This window comes from Trichoderma virens, assembly GCF_000170995.1.
Source record: "Trichoderma virens Gv29-8 chromosome Unknown TRIVIscaffold_91, whole genome shotgun sequence".
Taxonomy (NCBI): Eukaryota; Fungi; Ascomycota; class Sordariomycetes; order Hypocreales; family Hypocreaceae; genus Trichoderma; species Trichoderma virens.
In genome coordinates, this window is record NW_014013658.1 from 1 (window position 1) to 21,349 (window position 21,349).

The 21,349-nt window shown below is 45.3% G+C and overlaps 8 protein-coding genes across 8 annotated transcripts; 4 read left to right on the forward strand and 4 right to left on the reverse strand.

Moving 5' to 3' along the window:
• Positions 1-1,005: 1,005 nt before the first annotated feature.
• TRIVIDRAFT_65367 (uncharacterized protein) lies at positions 1,006-1,676 on the reverse strand (the record flags this gene model as incomplete). Its single annotated transcript, XM_014094534.1, has 2 exons — positions 1,006-1,024; positions 1,375-1,676. The coding sequence occupies 2 exons, from the start codon at positions 1,674-1,676 to the stop codon at positions 1,006-1,008; spliced, it is 321 nt and encodes a 106-aa protein (XP_013950009.1).
• Positions 1,677-3,606: 1,930 nt separating this feature from the next.
• On the forward strand, positions 3,607-3,878 carry TRIVIDRAFT_122018 (uncharacterized protein; the record flags this gene model as incomplete). The annotated part of the gene is made up of 2 exons (XM_014094535.1): positions 3,607-3,631; positions 3,742-3,878. Coding segments are annotated over 2 exons (162 nt in total), but the record flags the coding sequence as incomplete, so codon positions are not given.
• Positions 3,835-6,586, reverse strand: TRIVIDRAFT_232365 (uncharacterized protein; the record flags this gene model as incomplete). Its single annotated transcript, XM_014094536.1, has 3 exons — positions 3,835-6,267; positions 6,318-6,488; positions 6,545-6,586. 3 exons carry the CDS (start codon positions 6,584-6,586, stop codon positions 4,030-4,032), a joined length of 2,451 nt encoding a protein of 816 aa, XP_013950011.1.
• Positions 6,587-6,967: 381 nt separating this feature from the next.
• On the forward strand, positions 6,968-8,236 carry TRIVIDRAFT_87711 (uncharacterized protein; the record flags this gene model as incomplete). The annotated part of the gene is made up of 6 exons (XM_014094537.1): positions 6,968-7,037; positions 7,104-7,216; positions 7,280-7,290; positions 7,347-7,721; positions 7,774-7,880; positions 7,949-8,236. The coding sequence occupies 6 exons, from the start codon at positions 7,023-7,025 to the stop codon at positions 8,102-8,104; spliced, it is 777 nt and encodes a 258-aa protein (XP_013950012.1).
• Positions 8,237-8,256: 20 nt separating this feature from the next.
• On the reverse strand, positions 8,257-9,096 carry TRIVIDRAFT_195742 (uncharacterized protein; the record flags this gene model as incomplete). The annotated part of the gene is made up of 3 exons (XM_014094538.1): positions 8,257-8,645; positions 8,700-9,013; positions 9,071-9,096. 3 exons carry the CDS (start codon positions 9,094-9,096, stop codon positions 8,257-8,259), a joined length of 729 nt encoding a protein of 242 aa, XP_013950013.1.
• Positions 9,097-11,252: 2,156 nt separating this feature from the next.
• TRIVIDRAFT_164079 (uncharacterized protein) lies at positions 11,253-16,465 on the forward strand (the record flags this gene model as incomplete). Its single annotated transcript, XM_014094539.1, has 4 exons — positions 11,253-12,220; positions 12,278-12,577; positions 12,634-15,487; positions 15,644-16,465. The coding sequence occupies 4 exons, from the start codon at positions 11,253-11,255 to the stop codon at positions 16,463-16,465; spliced, it is 4,944 nt and encodes a 1,647-aa protein (XP_013950014.1).
• Positions 16,466-16,864: 399 nt separating this feature from the next.
• On the reverse strand, positions 16,865-17,858 carry TRIVIDRAFT_75047 (uncharacterized protein; the record flags this gene model as incomplete). Its single annotated transcript, XM_014094540.1, has 2 exons — positions 16,865-17,642; positions 17,702-17,858. The coding sequence occupies 2 exons, from the start codon at positions 17,820-17,822 to the stop codon at positions 16,903-16,905; spliced, it is 861 nt and encodes a 286-aa protein (XP_013950015.1).
• Positions 17,859-20,212: 2,354 nt separating this feature from the next.
• TRIVIDRAFT_5421 (uncharacterized protein) lies at positions 20,213-21,078 on the forward strand (the record flags this gene model as incomplete). The annotated part of the gene is made up of 2 exons (XM_014094516.1): positions 20,213-20,578; positions 20,632-21,078. Coding segments are annotated over 2 exons (813 nt in total), but the record flags the coding sequence as incomplete, so codon positions are not given.
• Between the last annotated feature and the right edge of the window lie 271 nt (positions 21,079-21,349).

Genomic DNA, 21,349 nt, shown 5'->3' on the forward strand with positions numbered 1-21,349 from the left:
TAATAAAATAATAAAATAAAAATATTAATTACTTTTATAATTAATTTAATTATTATATTTTTTTATATTAATTTATTTATATATAAATTTTTTTATTAATAACTATTTTTTTTTATTTACTTTTAAATATATATTATATTTTATTTTTAATTTTTCATTAAATTATTTTTTAATTATTTTTTTATAATTACTATTATTTTTTTTATTAAATTAATTTATTTTTATATTTTTAATAAATTAATTTTTATAATAAATTTATTTTAAAATTATAGTTTTTATATTTAATTTATAATTTTTATTAATTTTATTAATTTAGTTATTTTTATTAATATTATTTTTATTAATATTATTTTTATTAATATTATTTTTATTAATATTATTTTTATTAATATTATTTTTATTAATATTATTTTTATTAATATTATTTTTATTAATATTATATTTATTAATAAAATTAATATATTATATATATATATAATTTTATAAGTTTTATTATTATAATTATTTATATTAATTATATTTATATTATAATAAGAAAATTTAAAAACTTATTATATTTTAATAAATATTATTTTAATAATTTAATAAATATTATTTTAATAATTTAATAAATATTATTTTAATAATTTAATATATTTTATTTTATAATATTTAATATATTAAAATATTTTTTTTTTATTATATTTAAAAATATTTAGTTTTTATTAAATTTTAAATTAAAAAATATTAATTTTATTAATAATTTTATATTTTTAACTATATTAAGTATATTTAAATATATTAATTATTTAAAGTATTAAAAACATTTATATAAATAAAAATATAATAATAAAAAAACTTAATTTTACTATTATAAAATTTATAATTAATAAATATAAAGTAAATTAAAAGATTATATAAATAATTTAATTTTAGTAGTTAAAAGTAAAAACTCTTTTTTTTTATAAAAGGTATTATTAAAAACTTAAAGTATTAACTTTACTTAGTAATTTTAAGTTTATTTACCTAGTTTAGGTAAGGATAGCTGTTTTGTTAAAGTAGCTGTTATTAATTTGGGAAAATAAACCTTAAATAAACCGTATGACCTTGATCAAGGCAGTAATTTTGTTTGCCTCTATGAATGTCTTAACGGTCATCAGACTTATATTACAGTGCTCGCTCTAGTAGTGAATTAATCCTCAATATATTCTAATATGAACTTATTCTATTTGCCTTGTTACAAATAAATACAACGAAGTAGACCTCAAGAAAGTTATTAGCAGTATTGGAGGCCTAAGATAGCTATATATATATGTCCTTGGCCGTACATCCCGCTACACAATGTGTCGCCTTATAAAACCACCTTTTTTTTTAATGATCATCTTCAAAACTCACAGGCCATATCCCATCGTTCTGGCTCTCGTTTTAGGCCGTCTTTGCATTCGCTTCTCGTCATCCTCCGCCTGTAACTCTTCCTCTTGATGCAGTCTCAGCTCTTCCCAGTCCCGTGCAGGAACTACAAAAGGATCATATTCCGAGACAACCTCCCACACACTTCCATCTTGAGCTTCCCATCCATGTACAGAACGCACAAAGTTCTCCAGAGTTTCCAGATTGGGTAGACATACCCATCCGTATCGTTTTCCGTTGCTTATTCCGACAGCAGTTGGTCTATGTTCTGAAAAGAGACTGAACATGCTTCGTCCGTCAAAATCTTCAAATCCCGTCGTACGATATACTCTTGTGATAAATGGGTAAAATTCTTTTGGTCTAGGTCGTGAGCCTTTCCAATAACTTGTTCCGGGGTTGCAGGGGCATTCGAGCGCCGTCTAGCAAACTGTTTTGTCTTTTGAGATGATCGGCTAATATCAAAGCTTCTTTTCAATAGGAAGCCCCAAAAACCGAATGAGTAGCATCACTGTCCGCACAGTATCCGCAGCAGCGTTGTGCCGAAATAGGGCGGTCTGGGAATTCTGCGAATACCCGTAGCCTTCAGAACCACAAGCGATCAAGGTTTTACGCAGGCCAGGAGGTTCAATCCCATCAATCATACCAATTGCCACTTCTTGGAGATCAACCCAGCATGTAAAATAGCTTAATAAGTTTGGGTATATGTTTGATAGCACTTGTAACTCGAAAATGAGAGCAAATCCCGTTAGAATAAGAGGTGTGTCGCCCGATAGCTGGTCACGGAATGACTCTATGATGCCTTTAATTGTCTCTTCTACCTTGTTGCCTGAGATACACTGTTGCGTCCCGTATCGATGTGGTTCACGACCCTTCTCTCGCCTTTCTCTATCGATTAAGCGTATCCAGTGTGTCTCTAATCCTATTAAGTTACTGGCTGCATCTAATGTGTCGGGAAGTGTGTCCATAGTTTCGTAATTAAGATTCACGTGGGCAGGCGGGAGGAGAGAAAGGCCAATCTCAGCCGGCTCTGAGTTATCTCTGCCTCATGGCTCGGCATATATGATGACAAAGGCAGCGCCATTCGCGGATTCCTTGAGGGTTTTTATATTCGAGATGCGGGATTCGTAGAGCTGCCGCCAGTGCTTTGTTTTGAAAGATGGCCGTGGATTGTAATGCATATTTGGATGTAAAGCTAGGCTTGAGAGTGTGCAGTTGAATTTGCAAGAAATACAAGGTTGGAAGGGAAAGGTCCGCAATCGCGAGAGGAAATGGATCTATTTCCTTTGGTGGAAGGAAATTAGGCTGCCTGCTATGAAACAGACTTCGAAACTCGAATCGGCTGGCTTGAAGAGACATGGCGAGCCGACATATTAGATCCGCCCGTAAAGGTGTCTGCGCTTCACAACTCGAGCCACGACTACACAATATCTACTATGTTTCAATATAATGAAATAACTGACGAAGGGTTGCCTCAGTTGTGAGACTATCCAGCCCTTCGGAGGCGTTAGATACAACAACCCGACCTGATTTTCAATAAGTCCGCTGCAATAAGCTTGCCTACCTTGTACTGATTCGTGTACGAAGAGTAAGACAATTGGTCCTCACTGCCTCACACGATTTCTTTGAAGTAAGGTATCACTGCCTAGGCGATACGATATATTGTTGCCATCTAGGCAATAGATATAAGTCCTGTGAACACACTAAATTTCTTCTATTTTATATTAAATGTAATATTCAAAGCAAGTAATTTATCCCTGTATATTCCCTTCGTAGCTTTGAAAGGGTTGAACAGTGACGTCAATAAGCAGGAAATGGTGTGGCAGTGCTCGATCTGAACAACCCACCAGCTACCGTCCAAGAAGGCTATCTTGCGGGGTAATCTAGAGCATGGAACGTCGCTGGAGGCGCTATCCAATCCAGGGGGAGAAGAGGAGGATTCACTGACGATAGATATTCTAGCACACCACCATGCAGTGTAATTGAAACCGTAGATCCCCCGCCAGGTGTATATAAAGGACCGTCCCATCAAGCCAAGTGCGTGTTGAAATAGTCGGCGTCACCATCATCCTGGATCCATCTTCACATCCAACAAACGAAGATATCAAGCTGATATAAAACCGCGTCATGGAGAACGCAACAAACCCAGGACAGAAGCAACATATGGACACTGCCACAGCTGTGGAAGCGGGCGAGCAACCTGTGCCAGGAGGCAGCAAAGATCGTAGGCTCAGTGATGAATGGGGTTCGTTTCTAATGCCCTCCAGCACCAGGATCATCGGGTGGATAGATTTTGTCGTCGCAGGGCAAGGAGTTGAGAAGAGTCGCGTGATCACGCTGCTGACGAGATCCCAGATGCTGCAAAAGTGCCCCCCAGTCGCTTTCAGAAGCGCAAAGGATCAATATATGCCACGCCTGGCTCTCGCGATGGCCACGTCGATAAGAACTATGCCGAAAAATATCATGCCAAGATTGCTGAGATGAAAGGCGGCAAATAATCTGCCTTGCAAGTGACGAGAGGGCCCTCATATCATATCAGGCAACGAGATGAAGCCGTGGAATTTTGGAAGCAAACTTGATATGTGTTTGGTGTAAACAGCCCAGCAAAACACCTTCCTGATTATAGCTCTATTTTTTGTACACTTAGTCATCGAGATTGTCAATATCAATAGCATCTGGATTTGTTGCCAGAGCCTCTTGTCTCGTATGCACTTCCTTGGGCCCTGTGCTAGCAGACACGAAGCCTTGTAGCGTTGCAGACTGCTTTTCTAAAGCTTCGATGGGGTCTGTAGTCTCCGCAACTGAGGAGCCTTCTGGTTTTTGTAGGCTGCGTGCCAGAGCTTGTGACGCGATAAAGTTCACATCAGTGTTGTATTTTGCCTGGACACTTCGCTTGATTCGTAACATCTCTTTGAATGTGTCTTCGTTGCCATGCTGGACTTCGAACTGTTCCCACTTAGTCCAGAAGTCGACATTTGTTCGAGGGTCGCAGAACTGCGACGCATGTCCATATATGGCTCTTGCCCGGTCAATTTCACCCAATCGTTTCTCCATGTCCGCGAATTTGAGACACATTTCTTTCGCTTCGCTGTCGGGGAGAGCTGTAATAGCTCGTTCGTAAATAGGTCTTGTGGATGGAAGACCAAAATTCGAAGCCGATTTGGTTATGTAGAAATTGAACATGTCAGCCCGGTCTTCATCAGAAACTGCACGCGTTGCTCTCTCGTAGATCCGCATTGCATGGCGCGCGAGGCCACGCTCCTCCTCCAAATTTCCATACATCAGATAAATAGTCTTGGCAAATTTGGGCGGACAATCCTCTACCGCCTGCTCGAAAAGGTCCCGCAATCTCTCAATCCCGATCTTCCTGTCGACGGCCTTGGTGAGATATAGGTTCCATAATTCAAAAGCCACGGGATAACTGAAGAGATCCAGACCACGCTCGAAAATCTTGAATGATTCTTCATAATACTTATGCTCCTCTAGGAGGTTTGCATAATTCACAACGGTCTGGGGAGTTGCGATCCTGAGCTCGAAGATACGCTCATATACCTTTTTAACTTCGTCCAAAGTTGAAACGCTTTCCACCAGATCCACGTAGAAACTCCAGAGTTTCCAACTTTTGTGTACTCGCTGTTGAGGAGACAAAGCCTCATCGAAGTAATCGACGTTGGACCTTTTCGGTGCCTGAATAGCCTTGGCCATGACTCGAACAGCATCATCAAAATTCTCGTTCCGGAGTTCCAATTCAGCCCATTCGATCCACATATCAGCTAGCTCTGCTACTGATTTAAACGGAACTTTGACGGCTTTTTCCATGATGATACGAGCATTTCTAATATCCCCACCACGCTCGTAAAACTTGGCATAGTTAGCCCACAGCTGGTGAAATGGACCTACAGCCCTCTTCGGATTGATCGTTGTAATCGCATCGGTGTAGGTCTGCACAACCTCAACTTTCTTATCGCCCCAGAGAGCAACTCGTTTCTCCCATTCGGGTACATTGTTGGGGTTCTGTCGGAGCAGGACGTCGTTGAGGAGAAATGGACGACGGTCCATTAGATTCTCGAACCGCATCATTCGTATGTCAAGCTCCAAGTCTGACTCTTCATTCTCAATACCTTTTCCAGCCCGGGATGCCGAGGCATCCATCAAGGCGCCAATAATAGACTCCTCAAATTCGGCATAGGCGTCAAAGATGAGAGTAAAGTCTCGGACTGTCATGACAGTCGTAATGCCCTCTTCAAAAACGTCACGGGCTCGCTCAAAGCTTCCCCTCCTAATCCAATACGTAGCAAGCCCGACCCAAAGCTTTCCCCTTTGGTCACCAAACCGCACGATACCAGACCTGATGATACCCTCTACGTCGACCCCATTTTCATAGCTTGTTTCGACCTCAGGTGCGTGTTCCACGAGCATTTCGACCATTTCACTCCAGAGCTCGTAGTGGCCCTTTCCGCGTTTGCTTGAGAATCGCGTATCGTTGAGAATGTCTATGTATCGTTTTGCTGCTTCAGTATACCCACCCCGTAAAACAAGCAGCTCGATAAGGTCCTCGGCGTCTTCCGGATGAACTTGCATATATCGTCGCCATATTTTGACAGCGGTTTCTCCAGAAGCTGCGTTGGCAAAGGGAAGATATAGTGACCATATGCGATTGTGCTGGGTAATTGGTAGAGCTCGGAGGGCCCGGTCAAACGTACGTCGACTAAGCGTGACAACAGGCTGCTTCATAAGAAACTTGAGATACATTTCCCATATCAGCGGCATCTTGTGTAATAGAATCAACGACTTCTCGAAGAGAGCGTTGACTTTTCGATATTCGGCGGCATGAGTTGCTGGGTTGAGTTTTGAAATATGTTTTACGCGAAACGAAAGGTACTGCCAATCAGTCAGCAATAAGGCCACGGTACGTTGACAATTTGACCTACAAGTTTCCAGAGCTTGTACGACCGTGGCAGCTTAACACAGGCACGCTCCATCACAAAAGCTCGTTCGAGGACGCTTCCATGGCGAGTCTTGAAATCAATATACTCGAGCCATGGTTTCACACGTGTAGGATCGCGGAGAATATCCTGCTCGTAAACGGAATCTTCATTGGACTGTATACAGCATTAGAGAAGAATGAAAGAAACACAATTGCCTCCTGAGGACTTACAACAAGATATAGTTCCGACTGTGTGTGCTGATTGTCCGCCATGATCGCTTTCCTCTGTCTCTCTCTCTGCCGAGAGCTTGCAGAAATTGTTGCGGTGCTGATGTTTGTCGCAATTATGCAGTGTGGCCCATGGTTATATTCTTGGTATCGCTAGGAAACCGGCGGCAGAAGGCCTTAACTTATAAAACGCGACGATTGCATCTGATTCTCGCGACAGAAATATTTAGGCTTGTCACGATAGAGAAGGTACCTGGTGCTTAGCGTAAACGGCAGGTGGAAGATACCCGGTTATAGTGATATTGACTTTGGAGGAACATGCGCTGCGCAAGCCGTGCTACCTGACTAGGCAGGTACAGCAGTCATGGGCAGCTACATAATCTAGCACTAAGTACGCAACTTGTCGAAACATCCCCGAGTGACATACAAAAGAAAATCATCAGACAGGAAACATTCAGAATAGCAAATCAATTCCGCAAAAATGTCTGGCGCAGCAGTAAGTCCTGGCTTCTGTCATCTGTTTATCCTACAGCAATTAAGTTGATATCCTAATGTCCATTAGGATCGCGAAGCCGTCTTCCCTACTCGGCAATCGCTCGGCATCATGAAGGCCAAGCTCAAGGGAGCTGAGACTGGTCACAGTTTGTTGAAGAGGAAGAGTGAGGCGCTTACAAAGTAAGAAGATAGTGCCAATATGATGAGTTGTTATGTTACTGCAGCTAACTGGAGCTATCACAGACGTTTCCGAGGTCAGCTATTGTCGTATCGACTGGCGTTTTTACTAAGCGAACTAACATGACCTCAGAAATGACTCGACGAATCGACGAGGCCAAGCGCAAAATGGGACGCGTGATGCAAGTTGCGGCATTTTCGCTGGCTGAAGTCAACTATGCTGTTGGCGGCGATATTGGATACCAAGTCCAGGAATCAGTCAAGTCAGCTCGATTTCGAATCCGTACGAAGCAAGAAAACGTTTCAGGCGTTCTCCTACCAACATTTGAGAGCTACTTGACAGAGGGCAACAACGACTTTGGGCTTACCGGTTTGGGAAAAGGTGGACAGCAAGTTCAGCGATGCAGAGAAACATACACACGTGCCGTCGAATCTCTTGTTGAGCTAGCAAGCCTACAAACCGCCTTTGTGATATTAGACGAAGTCATCAAGGTCGTCAATCGAAGAGGTTCGCTTCCCATCATATTGTCTACTGTATCTTGTTGGCTAACTCCATCTAGTGAACGCAATTGAGCACGTTATCATTCCCCGGACGGAAAACACCATCAAATACATTAACTCCGAACTAGACGAGTTGGACCGTGAAGAATTTTACCGCTTGAAGAAGGTTGGTGCAGGTTCACAAGAGTTATCTTCTCCTGGAGCAATTACTGATACTATTTGTCTCGTTCACAGGTGGCTAATAAGAAGCAACGAGATAATGCTGCCGCCGATGCTGAGATGAAAGCGAGGAGAGAAGCACTGGAGAAGAACGATCCAGGTGCCCTGAAGCAAGATTCGGGTCCGGCAGACATCTTGGCCGCAGAAGATGACGACGATGTGATTTTTTAAATGCTGGGCTCATGGGCTATCCTATATCGAGGACTCCTCGACAGTTGTTTTCTTCTTATCCCTTGTTATTTGTAATCGTAGATGATGAACATCCCCATGTCACAGAAGTATATACCAAACGCAAACGCCCGTATATTAATAGTCTACACATATTATTGACGCTGGTAAGTAACTTTGATGGGTTTATCCCCCAAAGCCATGCCAGCAGTATTTTCCTTGGCCGTGATAGCCCCCTGTTCATTCTCATATTCAACAAAAGCAATTCCGCGCCGACCTGGAACCAGTCTGATTTCCCGAAATCCATCGAACCGGCCAAAGACGGCGTTAAGAGCATCGACATCGTACTCGTCGGGGACGTTTTGAATGAAGAGGATCTTGTTCGGGGGCAGGTATTCGTCTGGTACAACGGCTGAAGCTGGAGCACTCGTTGATTTCAAGCCCAGTGGTTTGGCTGATTTCGATGGACGAGCCTCGGGTGCGCCACCAGCAGCCCTCTTGAGATGCCTTTGTTCGTCTGCCGCCTCGAGCGCCTTGCGCTTGTCTGGTGAAGTGTGAGTACTGGAGACGCTGCCTGGGCCATTTGAGCTTCTCTTACCTTTTTCTGCTTGCCTGTGCCGCTTGTGAGCTTCGAACTCGTCGGTATTGCAATTCATCTCAACAGTTTTGTCGCTTTGCATTCGGGCCATGGCAACCCTCATGGGCTTGCCAAAAAGCTCAAACCCCTCGACCTCTTCGATGGCATTGTGGGCGGCACCGGGCTGGTCAAACACGATAAATGCCTGTCCTTTAGCCTTGAGGTTTCTCTTGGCCACGATATCAACTACATTGCCGAACTCGGAAAAGATAGTCTTCAATGCTTCCGCAAGCACTTCAGGTTTGACCCGCTCTTCCAGGTTCTGGACGTAGACACTGCGAGAATATCAGCTCGCTGCTATGTATGACGCGTCGCGGTGCAATGACACGTACGTAGATATAGGCATATCGGACGCCATCCTCCTAGCTTAGTGTTGATGATGAAGCCATCAACATGGGAGACATTGAGTTGCATTAAGCAAGTAGCATAAACTTACAAGGGTCCGCACGCGCGAGAAGCCCAGGTGAACCTAGAGCGTTACGCTTTGGTAAATTTATCCAAGCCACGTTTATTTAGTACTCCCAAAACTGTCATGTTTATTTTTAATTTTCTTAATTCAATAAATTAACAAATACTTATTCACTAACTTGTTTATTTATGTATTCATTTATTTATTTTACATATAGAATTTTATTGGCATATGAAAAATATATGAATTAATTAGTAGTAAAGATGTAATCGCACCAGCCTTGGCTTGCGTAGAGACTACCTATGAGATACCTATTCTACTACCTGAAGTAGTAAATTCTTGCCGGTACCTCCCTAGTACTGATGTCTTGCGAACTCCGAGTTTGTTGGTTTAGGAGGTACCTTAGTACCTTAGTGCCCGCAGTAGTCGGGTACGCTACAACCAGACAACCAGTCCACCGACTTACACAGCAAACACTGCTTGCTGGATCACTAACCTAGAGCTGCATATCATAAGGTCAGCGACCCCAGCTTCATATGAACCAGGGAGGAAATTTGCTGTTGTGCCGATCAAAGAAAAGATGGCAAGCCAGAATGCGTTTGAGTAAAATAACATCCATTACCTCATAGGTCCTGTCACTCGGTAAGATACTAGTACTGATAGAGTTATCGAAGTTATGGAGGGAGAATGCACCTCTCCCTTCGAGAGTGGATGTCCTCGTGTGTTGAACAAACCCCGGATCATGGGTTGATTTCACATCGGAGGCGCGTGGCTCTGAGCTGACATTTCCTCTCTTCTTTCCTCCAACTGGCATGGATCGCCAGAGCGGCCAAGGAAAGCAACCTGGCAGAGCAAGAAAGATATTGTTACCGAGATCCTCACCCAACGACATCTCAAGCATTGAGGCCAACCCCAAAACTACCATCGCGGAACGCTACACGCATCAAACATTCCTTTGTATCAAACTATTTCACCAAATAGCGCCGCCGAGTGCGGGTCTGCGTTCCGATTCCCTGAGCCGGCCTCCTTAGCCTGACTGTGCCGCCGTAGGTGAGTTGTAAGCATTCTCATCGGCTTATCTTGCTAACTTCAAAAAACATATTGCAGATGCTTGCTCTCTTTCTCCAGTCGCTTCAAGGTGCCGGAGTCTCATGCACAGTAGCTCTCCGATCATGTATCTCTATCCCGGCAGAAGATGGAAAGAATGCTCTCATCTGATTGGGCCAATACTGACGATGGTTGCTGCTGTGTTTTGTCGGCCTCATTTACAGCGGCTCCTGATTGTCTAGGCGCTATCTATCTGGTGCTAGACATGTCTTATACCAAGAAGTTTGGCTGCTTGTGGCCAAGAATCCGGTTAGTTGATGAAGTCCATCATCAATTCACGAATCCCAGCCTTCGGGGATCGGCACCTATCCTATCATTTGTCAAGCGATCGGCTCCCAGATGTGAGGCCCTCAGCGTGGTATCGCACATCCCATTCTTCCGTATGGCAACAAATGCAGGTCTCCTTCCTAAACAGGCATTCAAATTATCGGAAACTGCAACGATTCAGGATATCGTGATACCCAAAAGTGAATGAATCCCTATCAACAATTTATAATTCACAATCATCGGGATTTGAATGATCGGTGTCCAGATGTGCAACCTTGAGCGTGGCCGACAATAGCATACGCCATTTGGGTAATTGATGATGGTTTCATCGATTGTGAGTTCTCAGTACTGGGTATCGGCCCCTAGATGTGCAGCCTTGGGCGTGGTGTCTTACATGCCATTCTTCCACATCGCAATGGTATTACGTGTGGCTACAAAAGACTGGGGAAATCCCATGCTGCAACTGGTATGTGTGTTCTTTACGATAGCCATTGTGATCTTCGATTGATCGTCCGTCCTTTTGCGTGGCCATCTCGATTGCAACTAGTTGATCATCAATGCTTTCCATATATATGATATCGGAGCTCCCGCTGCTTCAAGAGTCTCCCTGATATGCCTTCTATGAGCTACAGCCCTTTGATCAGACGTTAAAAGCCAATCACAGCAATTGAACGACGCTATTGCATGTGGAAAAGAGGCATATTTTCGTCAGACAAAGTTCCATACTAGAAATGGATTCTCTACAATCCCTCTCGGGCCTTCCAGAATTGCTTGAGAGCTTTTACTCTATGCCAATATCAGAAATCATCACAAGTGAAGGGTTTCAAAGTCTTTTACGCTCTGATGTTGACAAGAAACGAATCCTGGAGGCAATACCAAACACTCCATGCCCCTCCCATCGCCCACTCTCTTTACTACATCTGTTGTTAATCGAGTTGCCGGGACCATGGCCAACATTGCCTCTCATCAGAAGCTACACCAGGCTGTATCATTTGATGCCCGAGGACGCAAAGTCTCATAGAGACGAGACCTTAGCACAGCTGGTTCGCGATACTTCGGAACTGGTCAAAAAGTCTTATCAGTCTTTCGGATCTTTTGTTGTCTCCGGCTCGCAGCCGGCTTTGCGAGGATCAACACCAGGGGACTATATGACACAAGATGGCCTACGGAAATTTGTTGATACATTTTATCTTCCAACCAGCGGGTCTTCACGGAAGCCAGTTGTCGCAATTGCTTTACCCAATGGCCCGTTATTAGCAGCCGCCTGCATCGCGGTTACTACCTATTACACCTCTGCGCCAATCAACCCTGCTGCTGGCGCTGAGCAGTTTCGCGCCGATGTGCAGCAAGCTGGCGCTCAGTTCATACTGACGACAAGTGACGACTGCAATAGGCTCGGATTGAGAGATTCGTGGGTTGCCGCTGCAGGGATTCAGGTCTTTCTGATGAAATGGGGGAACAACGATCAGATTGATATCCAAGATCTTGGCGGCGCTGCCCTCCCACCCCCACGGCACAAGTCTAGGTATAATAGACCAGATGATTTTGGATTAATACTTTTCACAAGCGGTACATCTGGCACCAAAAAGGTCGTTCCCCTGACCATCCATTCCATCATCGTCGGCATCAGCTTCGTGGTGGACTCATGGGGTTTGACTGCATCGGACATATGCCTCAATATGATGCCTTTGTATCATGTGTAAGTATATGAAGCCGACAAATCATATGCGAAGTTGATGGCTAATTATTGTTGCAGCGGTGGTTTGGTAAGGAACATTTTTGCTCCAATTTTCTCAGGCGGCTCAACAGTGTGTTGTTCAGCATTCGATCCCAATTTATTCTGGGACGTGGTCCAGGAGGTTCCGGTCACATGGTATTACGCCTCTCCGTCAATGCATTCTGTTATTTTGGCTGCGGCTTCAGAACGTCAGGCTGCCTTGCAGCAGAATCGCATCAGACTGGCATGCAATGCCGCAGGAGGTCTCTTGCCATCACTGGCGTGCCGACTCCGAGACACGTTTAAATGCACAGTTCTTCCAAGTTATGGGATGACCGAGTAAGAGATATGACGCCCCGCCACTGCAGTAGAATATGTATTGACACACCGACTAGATGCATGCCTATATCAACGCCACCGCTTAATTACCAGCTGGACAGAGAGGGTACGTCAGGTATAAGCACTGGCCCAGAGATATCCATTCTAGACTGGTCAGACGCATCAGTTCCAAGTGGTACTGTGGGGAGAATATGCGTTCGCGGTGAGCCTGTCTTCTCTGGGTATCTCAAACCAGATGGAACCCTTGATAGATCGCCATTCAATTCAAATGGCTGGTTTGATACGGGTGACCTTGGTTATGTGGATAAAGATGGATACCTTTACATCACTGGTAGGAGCAAAGAGGTTATTAATCGGGGTGGTGAGCTCATCTCGCCGTTCGAAGTCGAGAATGCAATTATACGCTCATCCATGTCCCCAGAGTCGCCCTTATATGGTCGAGTCACACAGGCCCTCGCCTTTTCCGTACCTCATGATGTGCTTCAGGAAGTGGTGGCAGTGGCGTTGGTTACCCCGTTGAATATTCCTCGTGTCGACCTGAAAACATTGCATATTTCGTTACGGTCATCACTGCAGCAGGCTAAGTGGCCAGTCTTCGTCACCTATATGGATGACCTCCCAAAGAGAAACAACAAAGTGTTGAGGATTAAATTGAGCCAACGATGCGGGATACCAGAATTGACGGACGACATGCCGTACTTGAGTAGGCACTGGCAGGCTATATGCCCTCTTCCAGACACTGACCTTTCAGTCCCAATCAAGTCGTCACCGTGTACTATTGACTATGACGCACTATCAACTTGCCTAGATAATGTGGTTTCTGCCGGATACAGGCACTATTATAGGCACCAACATCTCAGGGGCACACTGGAAACCTTTATCGGCCCAGTCGAAAGTAGCTTAGGGCCACTGAATCACCAGACAGATGCATTGAAAGCACAACTAGCCAAATCCCTCCATGGATACATGATTCCGGAACATATACACTTGTTACCTGATCCTCTACCTCTTGATCATTCCGGCGCTGTCGACAGCAGCGCATTGGATAGACTACTCGCAGAACTGGGCAGCGCCTCCTTACAGGAACTTGAGGCATCCACACAAGGAAGGGTTAGGAAAATATTTGCAGATATCTTGTGCCAGCCACCGACGGATATAGCGCTGGATGTTGACTTCTTTGCCCTTGGGGGAGATTCTCTGAAGGCAGGACGCCTCCTATCAGCGTTGCGATCTGCATTTAATACTCAAATTCCAATCAGCCTTGTTTTCAACCAAGGAACTGTTTCTATTATCGCCACATTCATTGACAAAATGACGGAGTTTACACCGGTGGATGACGCTCATGAAAAAACAGTTGGCTGTTCAAAAGCCTACAGTTCGACAAACGCTGCATTAATGTTGCTTCAGCTGATCCCCATTGTTGTCATATATCCCCTACGCCGCGCTGTTCAATGGACCGCCTTTATCGTTGTTATGAGTTATGTACAAAGGTGGCCAACGAATCAACACACCGCAGGTCGGCTGTTAAACGTGGCGGTATCGGTCATGTTCGCAAAATTCATAATCAGAATTGTTTCCCCCCTTTTTGGCATTGCTGCTAAGTGGCTGATTATTGGCCGCCATCGTGAAGGGCTTTATCCCATGTGGGGAGCATACCACACGCGCTGGTGGATGGTCCAGAAGATTGTGAGCATCTGTGGGAAAGGGTTTTTTAACACCAGTGACAGCACGAAACGGCTGTACTATCGGCTGATGGGAGCGAAAATTGGCAAGAATGTTAAGATTACTGGCACATCGCTTGGTGAATGGGATCTTCTAGACATCCGAGATGGAGCAACTCTAACTCGTTGTCTATGTCGTCCATTTGCAGCAGAAGGCAATACGTCCATGTATCTGGGACGGATCGTCATTGGAGAAAACGCCTCTATTGGCGTAGCATCAATAGTAGCACCAGGATCGATAGTCCCCCCGAATACCTGCATAGGGCCGAATTCTTCTAGCTGGGAGCTTGAAGATGCTGCCGAAGAGAACCGAGATCTTTCCCCTAGCCAAGCATCAAAACCGCATATACTGCTCACTTGCTTTCTTACTGTCCCACTAGTTTTCCTCTCATGGGCCTTATCAATAATGCCTTGGATGGCTGGTCTCGTCGGTATGGTAGGGGACATGCCCTTGCCAGATGCTTCTACGTTGAGGGACATCCTTAATTGGTTCTCACAGGCAAGACGGGTAGGATTCCACTCCCTTGCCTTGATACTGCGTTGCGCTGTCAGCCCCTTCATATTCTTTGTGTTTGCCGTGCTTGTGAAATTGCTGTTAGATGCCATCCTGGGAAAGATGACCTTTGAGACTGCGAGGGGCCGAGGAGCGATCGCCATCTGGCGAGCCGCGTTGATGAAGACGCTGCTACCAGTCTCACGCCTGCACGACGTGACAACGATGTTTGGACAGCATTATGAAGCAACATCTGTAGCCGTACGACTGCTTGGCGGTCGAGTTGGCAAGCGAGTCTACTGGCCAGGCACGGGTCCAAGCATTGGTGATTACCATCTCTTAGACATTGGAAATGATGTTGTATTTGGCTCTCGCTCCCATCTTATTACCTCAGATGGTCTTGGATCCGAAAAGATCACTATCCAAGACCGTGCTATGATAGCAGATAGAGTGTGTCTACTTCCAGGTGTGACAGTCGGTGACCATACCACAATGGGCTCTGGTGCCTTGACACGCCGGGGGAAATCATACGTACCTGGTGGCACCTTTGTGGGCTCCAAGGGACGTGATTGTATCCATCTCTCTGGCGGCCATAGCACAGGATACGATGAAAAGAATCAGACTCAACACCGTGTGCGGCATATGAGCAGCGATGATACTCTCACAGGCATCAATGTGGGATCGAAAAAGACTTCTGTACGAACTCAGATTCAACGCTCAGGCAGCGATGATACGCTGGCCGAATCGCGCACTTCGAGAGTGAAGCAAAGCAAAATACGCCATGGTGGCTTGAAAGAGCCTTTCACATCTTCTGAAAGCGATATAAATGATAATGGTTTGGAAACAGTAGAGGCAGACCACATGTCCCCATTCGGACGCGCGTTTTATCTAAATCTTGCACCTTATTATGTCCTAGGGCCGTTTGTCATCTTCTGTTACTCTTCATTCATCGTCGTCTTCACTTCGTTTTACTGGAATGTACCTACAGTCGCCTGCGTACAGCTGGTTAATTATCTCATGGAGCGATTTGTACCTCGAGATTCTGATATAACCTTCAACGTTATGGTGCTTTTTCTCATGTCTTGGGCTGGCATCGCAATTCTATTTACAGCACTGGCTGTAATGGCACTCCTTGTTGTCATTGCTAGTAAATGGATTCTGCTAGGGCGCCGTGTGCCTGGTAACTACGACTGGGATAAATCTTCTTATTGCCAGCGGTGGCAGCTCTTCTTGAGTATCGAACGACTTCGGCGCCATTGCTACCACAGTCAGGGAATCCTGGGGCTTCTCACGGGGACCAGTTGGATTGTCTTCTACTTTCGAGCATTGGGAGCCAATATTGGCAAAGACTGTGCCCTTTTTGCCAACGGCAGCCCTAGTTTGATGTTCACGGAGCCCGATTTGATTACAATAGGAGATCGAGTTTCCATTGACGATGCCAGTGTTGTGGCTCACATCAACACTCGAGGCAAGTTTGATCTGAATAGACTGAGCATAGGGGACAGATGCGTGATGCGGTCGGGTAGCAGACTACTTAGCGGCGCTACAATGAAGAGTGACAGCTGTCTCTTAGAGCATACGCTTATTATGGGCGGCGATGTAGTGGAAGAGAACTGGACAATGCAGGGATGGCCTGCCGAGAGGTATACTAGGAAACGAATAGCGATGGAATAGGGGTTAATGGCTGTTTGACTATGGTTGGGCTGGGAGACTTGCCAACTGTTGACGGATAGAATGTCAAGAAAGTGTTGGACTTGTCACCTTTTGGCGGGAAGTTTCAGAATTGCAACGTGGTATTGGAATAAAGGGTTTAGATAGATCTTAATAAGTATACTTTCACTTTTCACTGGTTACGGAACGGAACGGAACAGGTAGTGTTTTGTTACAATGACCGATGCCGCCTGACAGTATGAGCATCTCTACCGATAAGCAATAGAGTTCCTGATGATATATATAGATTAGGCTACCCTTAGAATGGCGCCAGTCTCTGAAGTTCGAGGTGTCCCTTTGGAGCACACGCGCATGGCTTACATGAATGCCGAATGAATGCAGTACACATGCATTATCCACATTATCATTATTATCGTCATTATTATTCAGGACTTGTACTTTTAGTTTTGAGAATTGCCAATAACCTCGCTGAGAGACGCCGAAATCAACCCATGTGTTCCTTTACTTGCCTGCACGGCCCTTGAGACCAGTGATTGATGATTGTAAGAAGCTGTTGAGGGCAGCCGTCCTTTGAACCACAGATTCGTGATCTCATCTCTGTTTGGTAGATAGGCCACGCAGCAGGTGGCGAGAATAGACTCATGCTCTAAAGCCACCGGGTCAAGTACAATTGAGGTTTCGCTGCCATCCTTGCCCGCTACCAGGGCAGCAACTCCTCCAGAGACGGTGTCTACGCAATCAATTCCTGCGTCAGCAATCGCTGCAGAAGCGACGGTGATGCATCCGCCTAGCACGTTCATCACGTCCCATTCTTCGACTCGCCGCTCCACTGCATCCTGGCGGGTCGATTCCCCCTCGATAATCGTCACCACAACATCGACGCCGCTCTTGGGCCATCGGTCCGCAATCATAGCGCCGCGGAGGGCTGTTTCCAGATGTGTGCTGAGATCCTTTTCGCTTGAGTCACGCAGATAACCTCGGCGCTGTTTCGTAGCGAAGGGGGCGAACTTGACATGAGTTGAGAGCACCATATAAGGAGAGAACGGCGCAGAGCGTGGGAGAGACCTGGGCCCATGAACGGTGCATGTCAGCTTCATGCCAGATCCATGCTCGCCTTCTCTTGGCTCAATCTCCAGATACGCCGAGCCAGATGCGGAGGGGGTAACTCCTGTCTTGAGATCTATATTGTGAACAAAGTCTTAGTCTCTGATGAATATATGCGATAAGATGGGCTCTTACAGAGTGGCCGAATGGCATCAGGCGCTCGTTGGCGGCGCGAAACAGCATCTAATTCGCCATCGTCATAAACTGGCGGTAAACTTGAACCCCCTGGTCCATTTACTCGTCTCCGATCTGCCATGATGTCTTATTTGCTGGCTGCATGTCCTTCAGCAGCCTGAAGAACTTTTTTTTTCTTCAAGTGAGAAGCTCAAGAGGCTGGACCCACTGTATTTTACTAAGAGCTCTCTGTCGTCGTTGAGAGGAAGCGCTGCTATTGCTTGATCAGGCATAACTCAGGTACGTACCTTTCTTGCAGCAGCTCCGGGTTTGGAGGCGCTATTTAAGTAAGCGGGCGGGGCGCTCCTATATATGCATATCGATATGGCAGCTGTCCACTTACTACAAATTCTTGCGCGCTGAAATTTTTCTTTACATCACGGCAATCTTCTTCACTCAGCACAACAGTGCCATGGCTAAAGCCTGCCTGCGCTGGTGAATGCTGCGATCGTATGCCAGATGGAAATGGTATATGACGCAGCTGCAGTTGAAAAGGTAAGCGAATCCTGCACATGCCTCATCGTTCGACGGCGCCAGCCAACAATCGCATTTCACCGTCCCAAACATCTACATGATGATTTTATACACACTTTTCTGTTCCCGCGAACCCTGAGCGCAGAACTAACATGCATCACCATCTGACCAAATCCTTCTTCTACTCTTTATGCTATACACATGGTAGATCAGTCAACTAACGCTGGACTGCTTTAGGGTATTCTACCTGCTGCCATTGCTGCTGGGAACTGAGATACACGCTGTACTAATCTCATATGGTAAGCTTGATTTTTTTTTGTGTCCCCTTCAACGTTGATGATGAGAAACCTTTTTTTCAGTTCTGCTTCTGAACACCCTGATGACTCCTAAATTACCAAACCAAGATCTCTGATGCCAACTCTAATACCAACTGTCATTGTTTATACTATTGCCCGCTGTTTCAGGTTGCTAACGCTTCTCTTCTACTATGTAGTGATGCCTCCATTATCGCCTCATTTAACTCAGTCCACTACACACAAGTGACGCTCAAATTGGTATGTGAAAAGTTTTTTCTGCTTGCCGAACTCGGCTCGAGACGTAAAGTGATGAAAACAAGTCTATCCATTCAACGATCTCGTTTAAGCCAAGTCGTTCTTCTTTCATGGTACATGTTTACGCATACTACCAGAGATGGAGTTGTCTACTCGATGTCATACGGCTCTCGTTGTTTTGTCTGTGGGGGGCTCGTTTTGAGTTTTCTGCAGGCAAGGCCGGCTGGACGAATGAGTAAACCGGCTTTCTGATATGCTCCTCTCGACGCTTCTTCGGTGTACATTGCTGGAGGTTTTCGAAGCAATGCTAACACCTGGAAAGATTTCATAGGCGTACGACTCCCTTCCCTTGTAGCTCAACCATCATATCCATGTAGAGAGGTAAGCCGTAGAAGCTCAAAAACATAGTATTGATCAATCTTTTGGAATACATCATTACCATGCACCCCTTGGAGAACTTCTTCTTTGAGGATGTCATGGTTTCAATATTTTAAGAAAAAAGAGAAAAAGAGAGAATAAAGATATGAAAATTAATGTCTCTGACTGGTTTCATTTCTTTGTGATGATTTGCATTTCGGTTCCAGCAAACGAGTCGTAGAGCATGTGAATTAGCAAAACCAGGAAAAAGCACTCTCGTGGACACCCATAGGTCACAGAGGTGGGCTAGAGCGAGTGTCTGATTAATGCTTAAATCACGGCGCCTCTAATTCAAGCCTTGAACTTTGGCTTCCCAAATCTGTCTCAGCCCAGGACCTGCTCAAGACCAGCAACCCGAGCGGAAGTCGACGAGATAAATAAAATTCAATTACCACTTCATATTTTGATCTATTGCGCATCGCTGTCCAGGGGTTCTCATCATGCATGAGTCTTTGTTAGGCGATGCAAATCGCGAAAGGCTGAGTGCGATTCAATCTGGTATGTCTGCATTCTGTTCATGGCTATCTATCTACCTTGGGCAGGTCGGCTGAAGCGATGATTTTTCTGTAGATACCAAGCAAAAGCATGAATCAAGTCTGCAGGACGTCTCGTCCAAACTACTGGACGCAGTTGATACAGAGGTGACATTTCCAACCCACCCTGGCCAAGCTATCGCGTCATCTCACATTGCATTGTCTCCTATGTATAGGCACTTCGCGATATAGGTTTGGAGCTATTCAGTCGCGTTAATGATCTGTTGGCCTCTCGCATGAGCATTCAGGAGGAGCCGCAGACCTCACCGGCCCCAAACGAAGAGATTTTGCATGTACAAAGCCTCATTGGCCCTGTAGCCGAAAAGCTACTCAAGCTCCCTATGGGCAACATGGACAATGGCGGACAAGGTAAGGGGCATTTTCAGGTCAAGCAAGATGAGCAATGCGGACTAAAGCATACCCGTGACTTAGCTGTCGACTATACTATTCGTTCTCTGGCTGCCGAAGTTGGACTGGCACTGTTGGTTCTCATTTCTATTCTCTGCAGTTCATCACCAGAGTCTTCTCCTTTAGATGACGCAGCCTTAGTATACGTAACAACGTATACTGATAAAGAAGACGCATGGACAACTGAAGAATCCTTGCGGCTTGCCTCTCGCCTGGTGGAAACCAGCCTGGACAATGACAGATTGGATACATTCATCACCCAGTGCCTGCTCCACGATACGCTTCGGCCTCTATTTTCCAAGCCATCTGCCAGGTTAACTGCCTCAGGGCGGCCACTGCAAGTCGCTCACCAGCCAACTGACATGCAGCCTATGACATCACTCGACTCTTTATCTCAGGAGCATGAGAAACTCCATGCTGCATCGAGTTTTAACTGGGCAGTCATGTCATGTAGTGTAAGCTACAACTTCAAGGAGTAATATGCGTAGAGATACTGACTCATACTAAGCAAGCTGCGGTTGGCCGTTATTGGCCATTGTTTCTTCCGATTCTGCTCTCACTAGCTGAAGATCATAACACAGCCGTTAGGGTTAAAGGGCTCCGAATTCTTGGCCTGTTTTTAGACAAATGCTCCCCCGACACGATACTGTCTGCCGGCGTTGACAATGTCATACAAGACGCGGTTTTCCCTACACTCCTCTTCTTACCTGCCACAACACCTGAGAGCGAGTCTGTAGAGCTCCTATTTCCAGCATACCAAGTCCTCCTTCAGATAGCTCAGCTGGATCCAGATACAAGGAGTTTACGAAGGCGGCGTTTTCTCGACAAGCTCCTGAGAGACGGGATCTTTGTGGGCCATTATCACGCCTCACAGCATGCCCGAATTGTTGAAGTTCTTATGAACATCACAAAAGATATCATCTCCTGCCTTGGAATCTTCTCTGCTAAGCACCTCCAGGTAAACCGCATTGCCCTATTAAATATCACCGTTACTAACAACTTTTTGGGTAGAATCTATTTCGTTTATTCTCTACGACACTGTCTGATCCTTTTGCCATGGCATACCCGCCATTAGTCTGTGCAACTACGGAAGCTTTGAATGCAACGTTAGTAAACAGCTGGCCAAGAATCTCCTCACCAGGACATACTGATCAAGTACTTCACATGATTTCGCTGTGCTGGCTCAATTTAAAATCTTCACAGCTACCGACTGAAGGTATAGACCA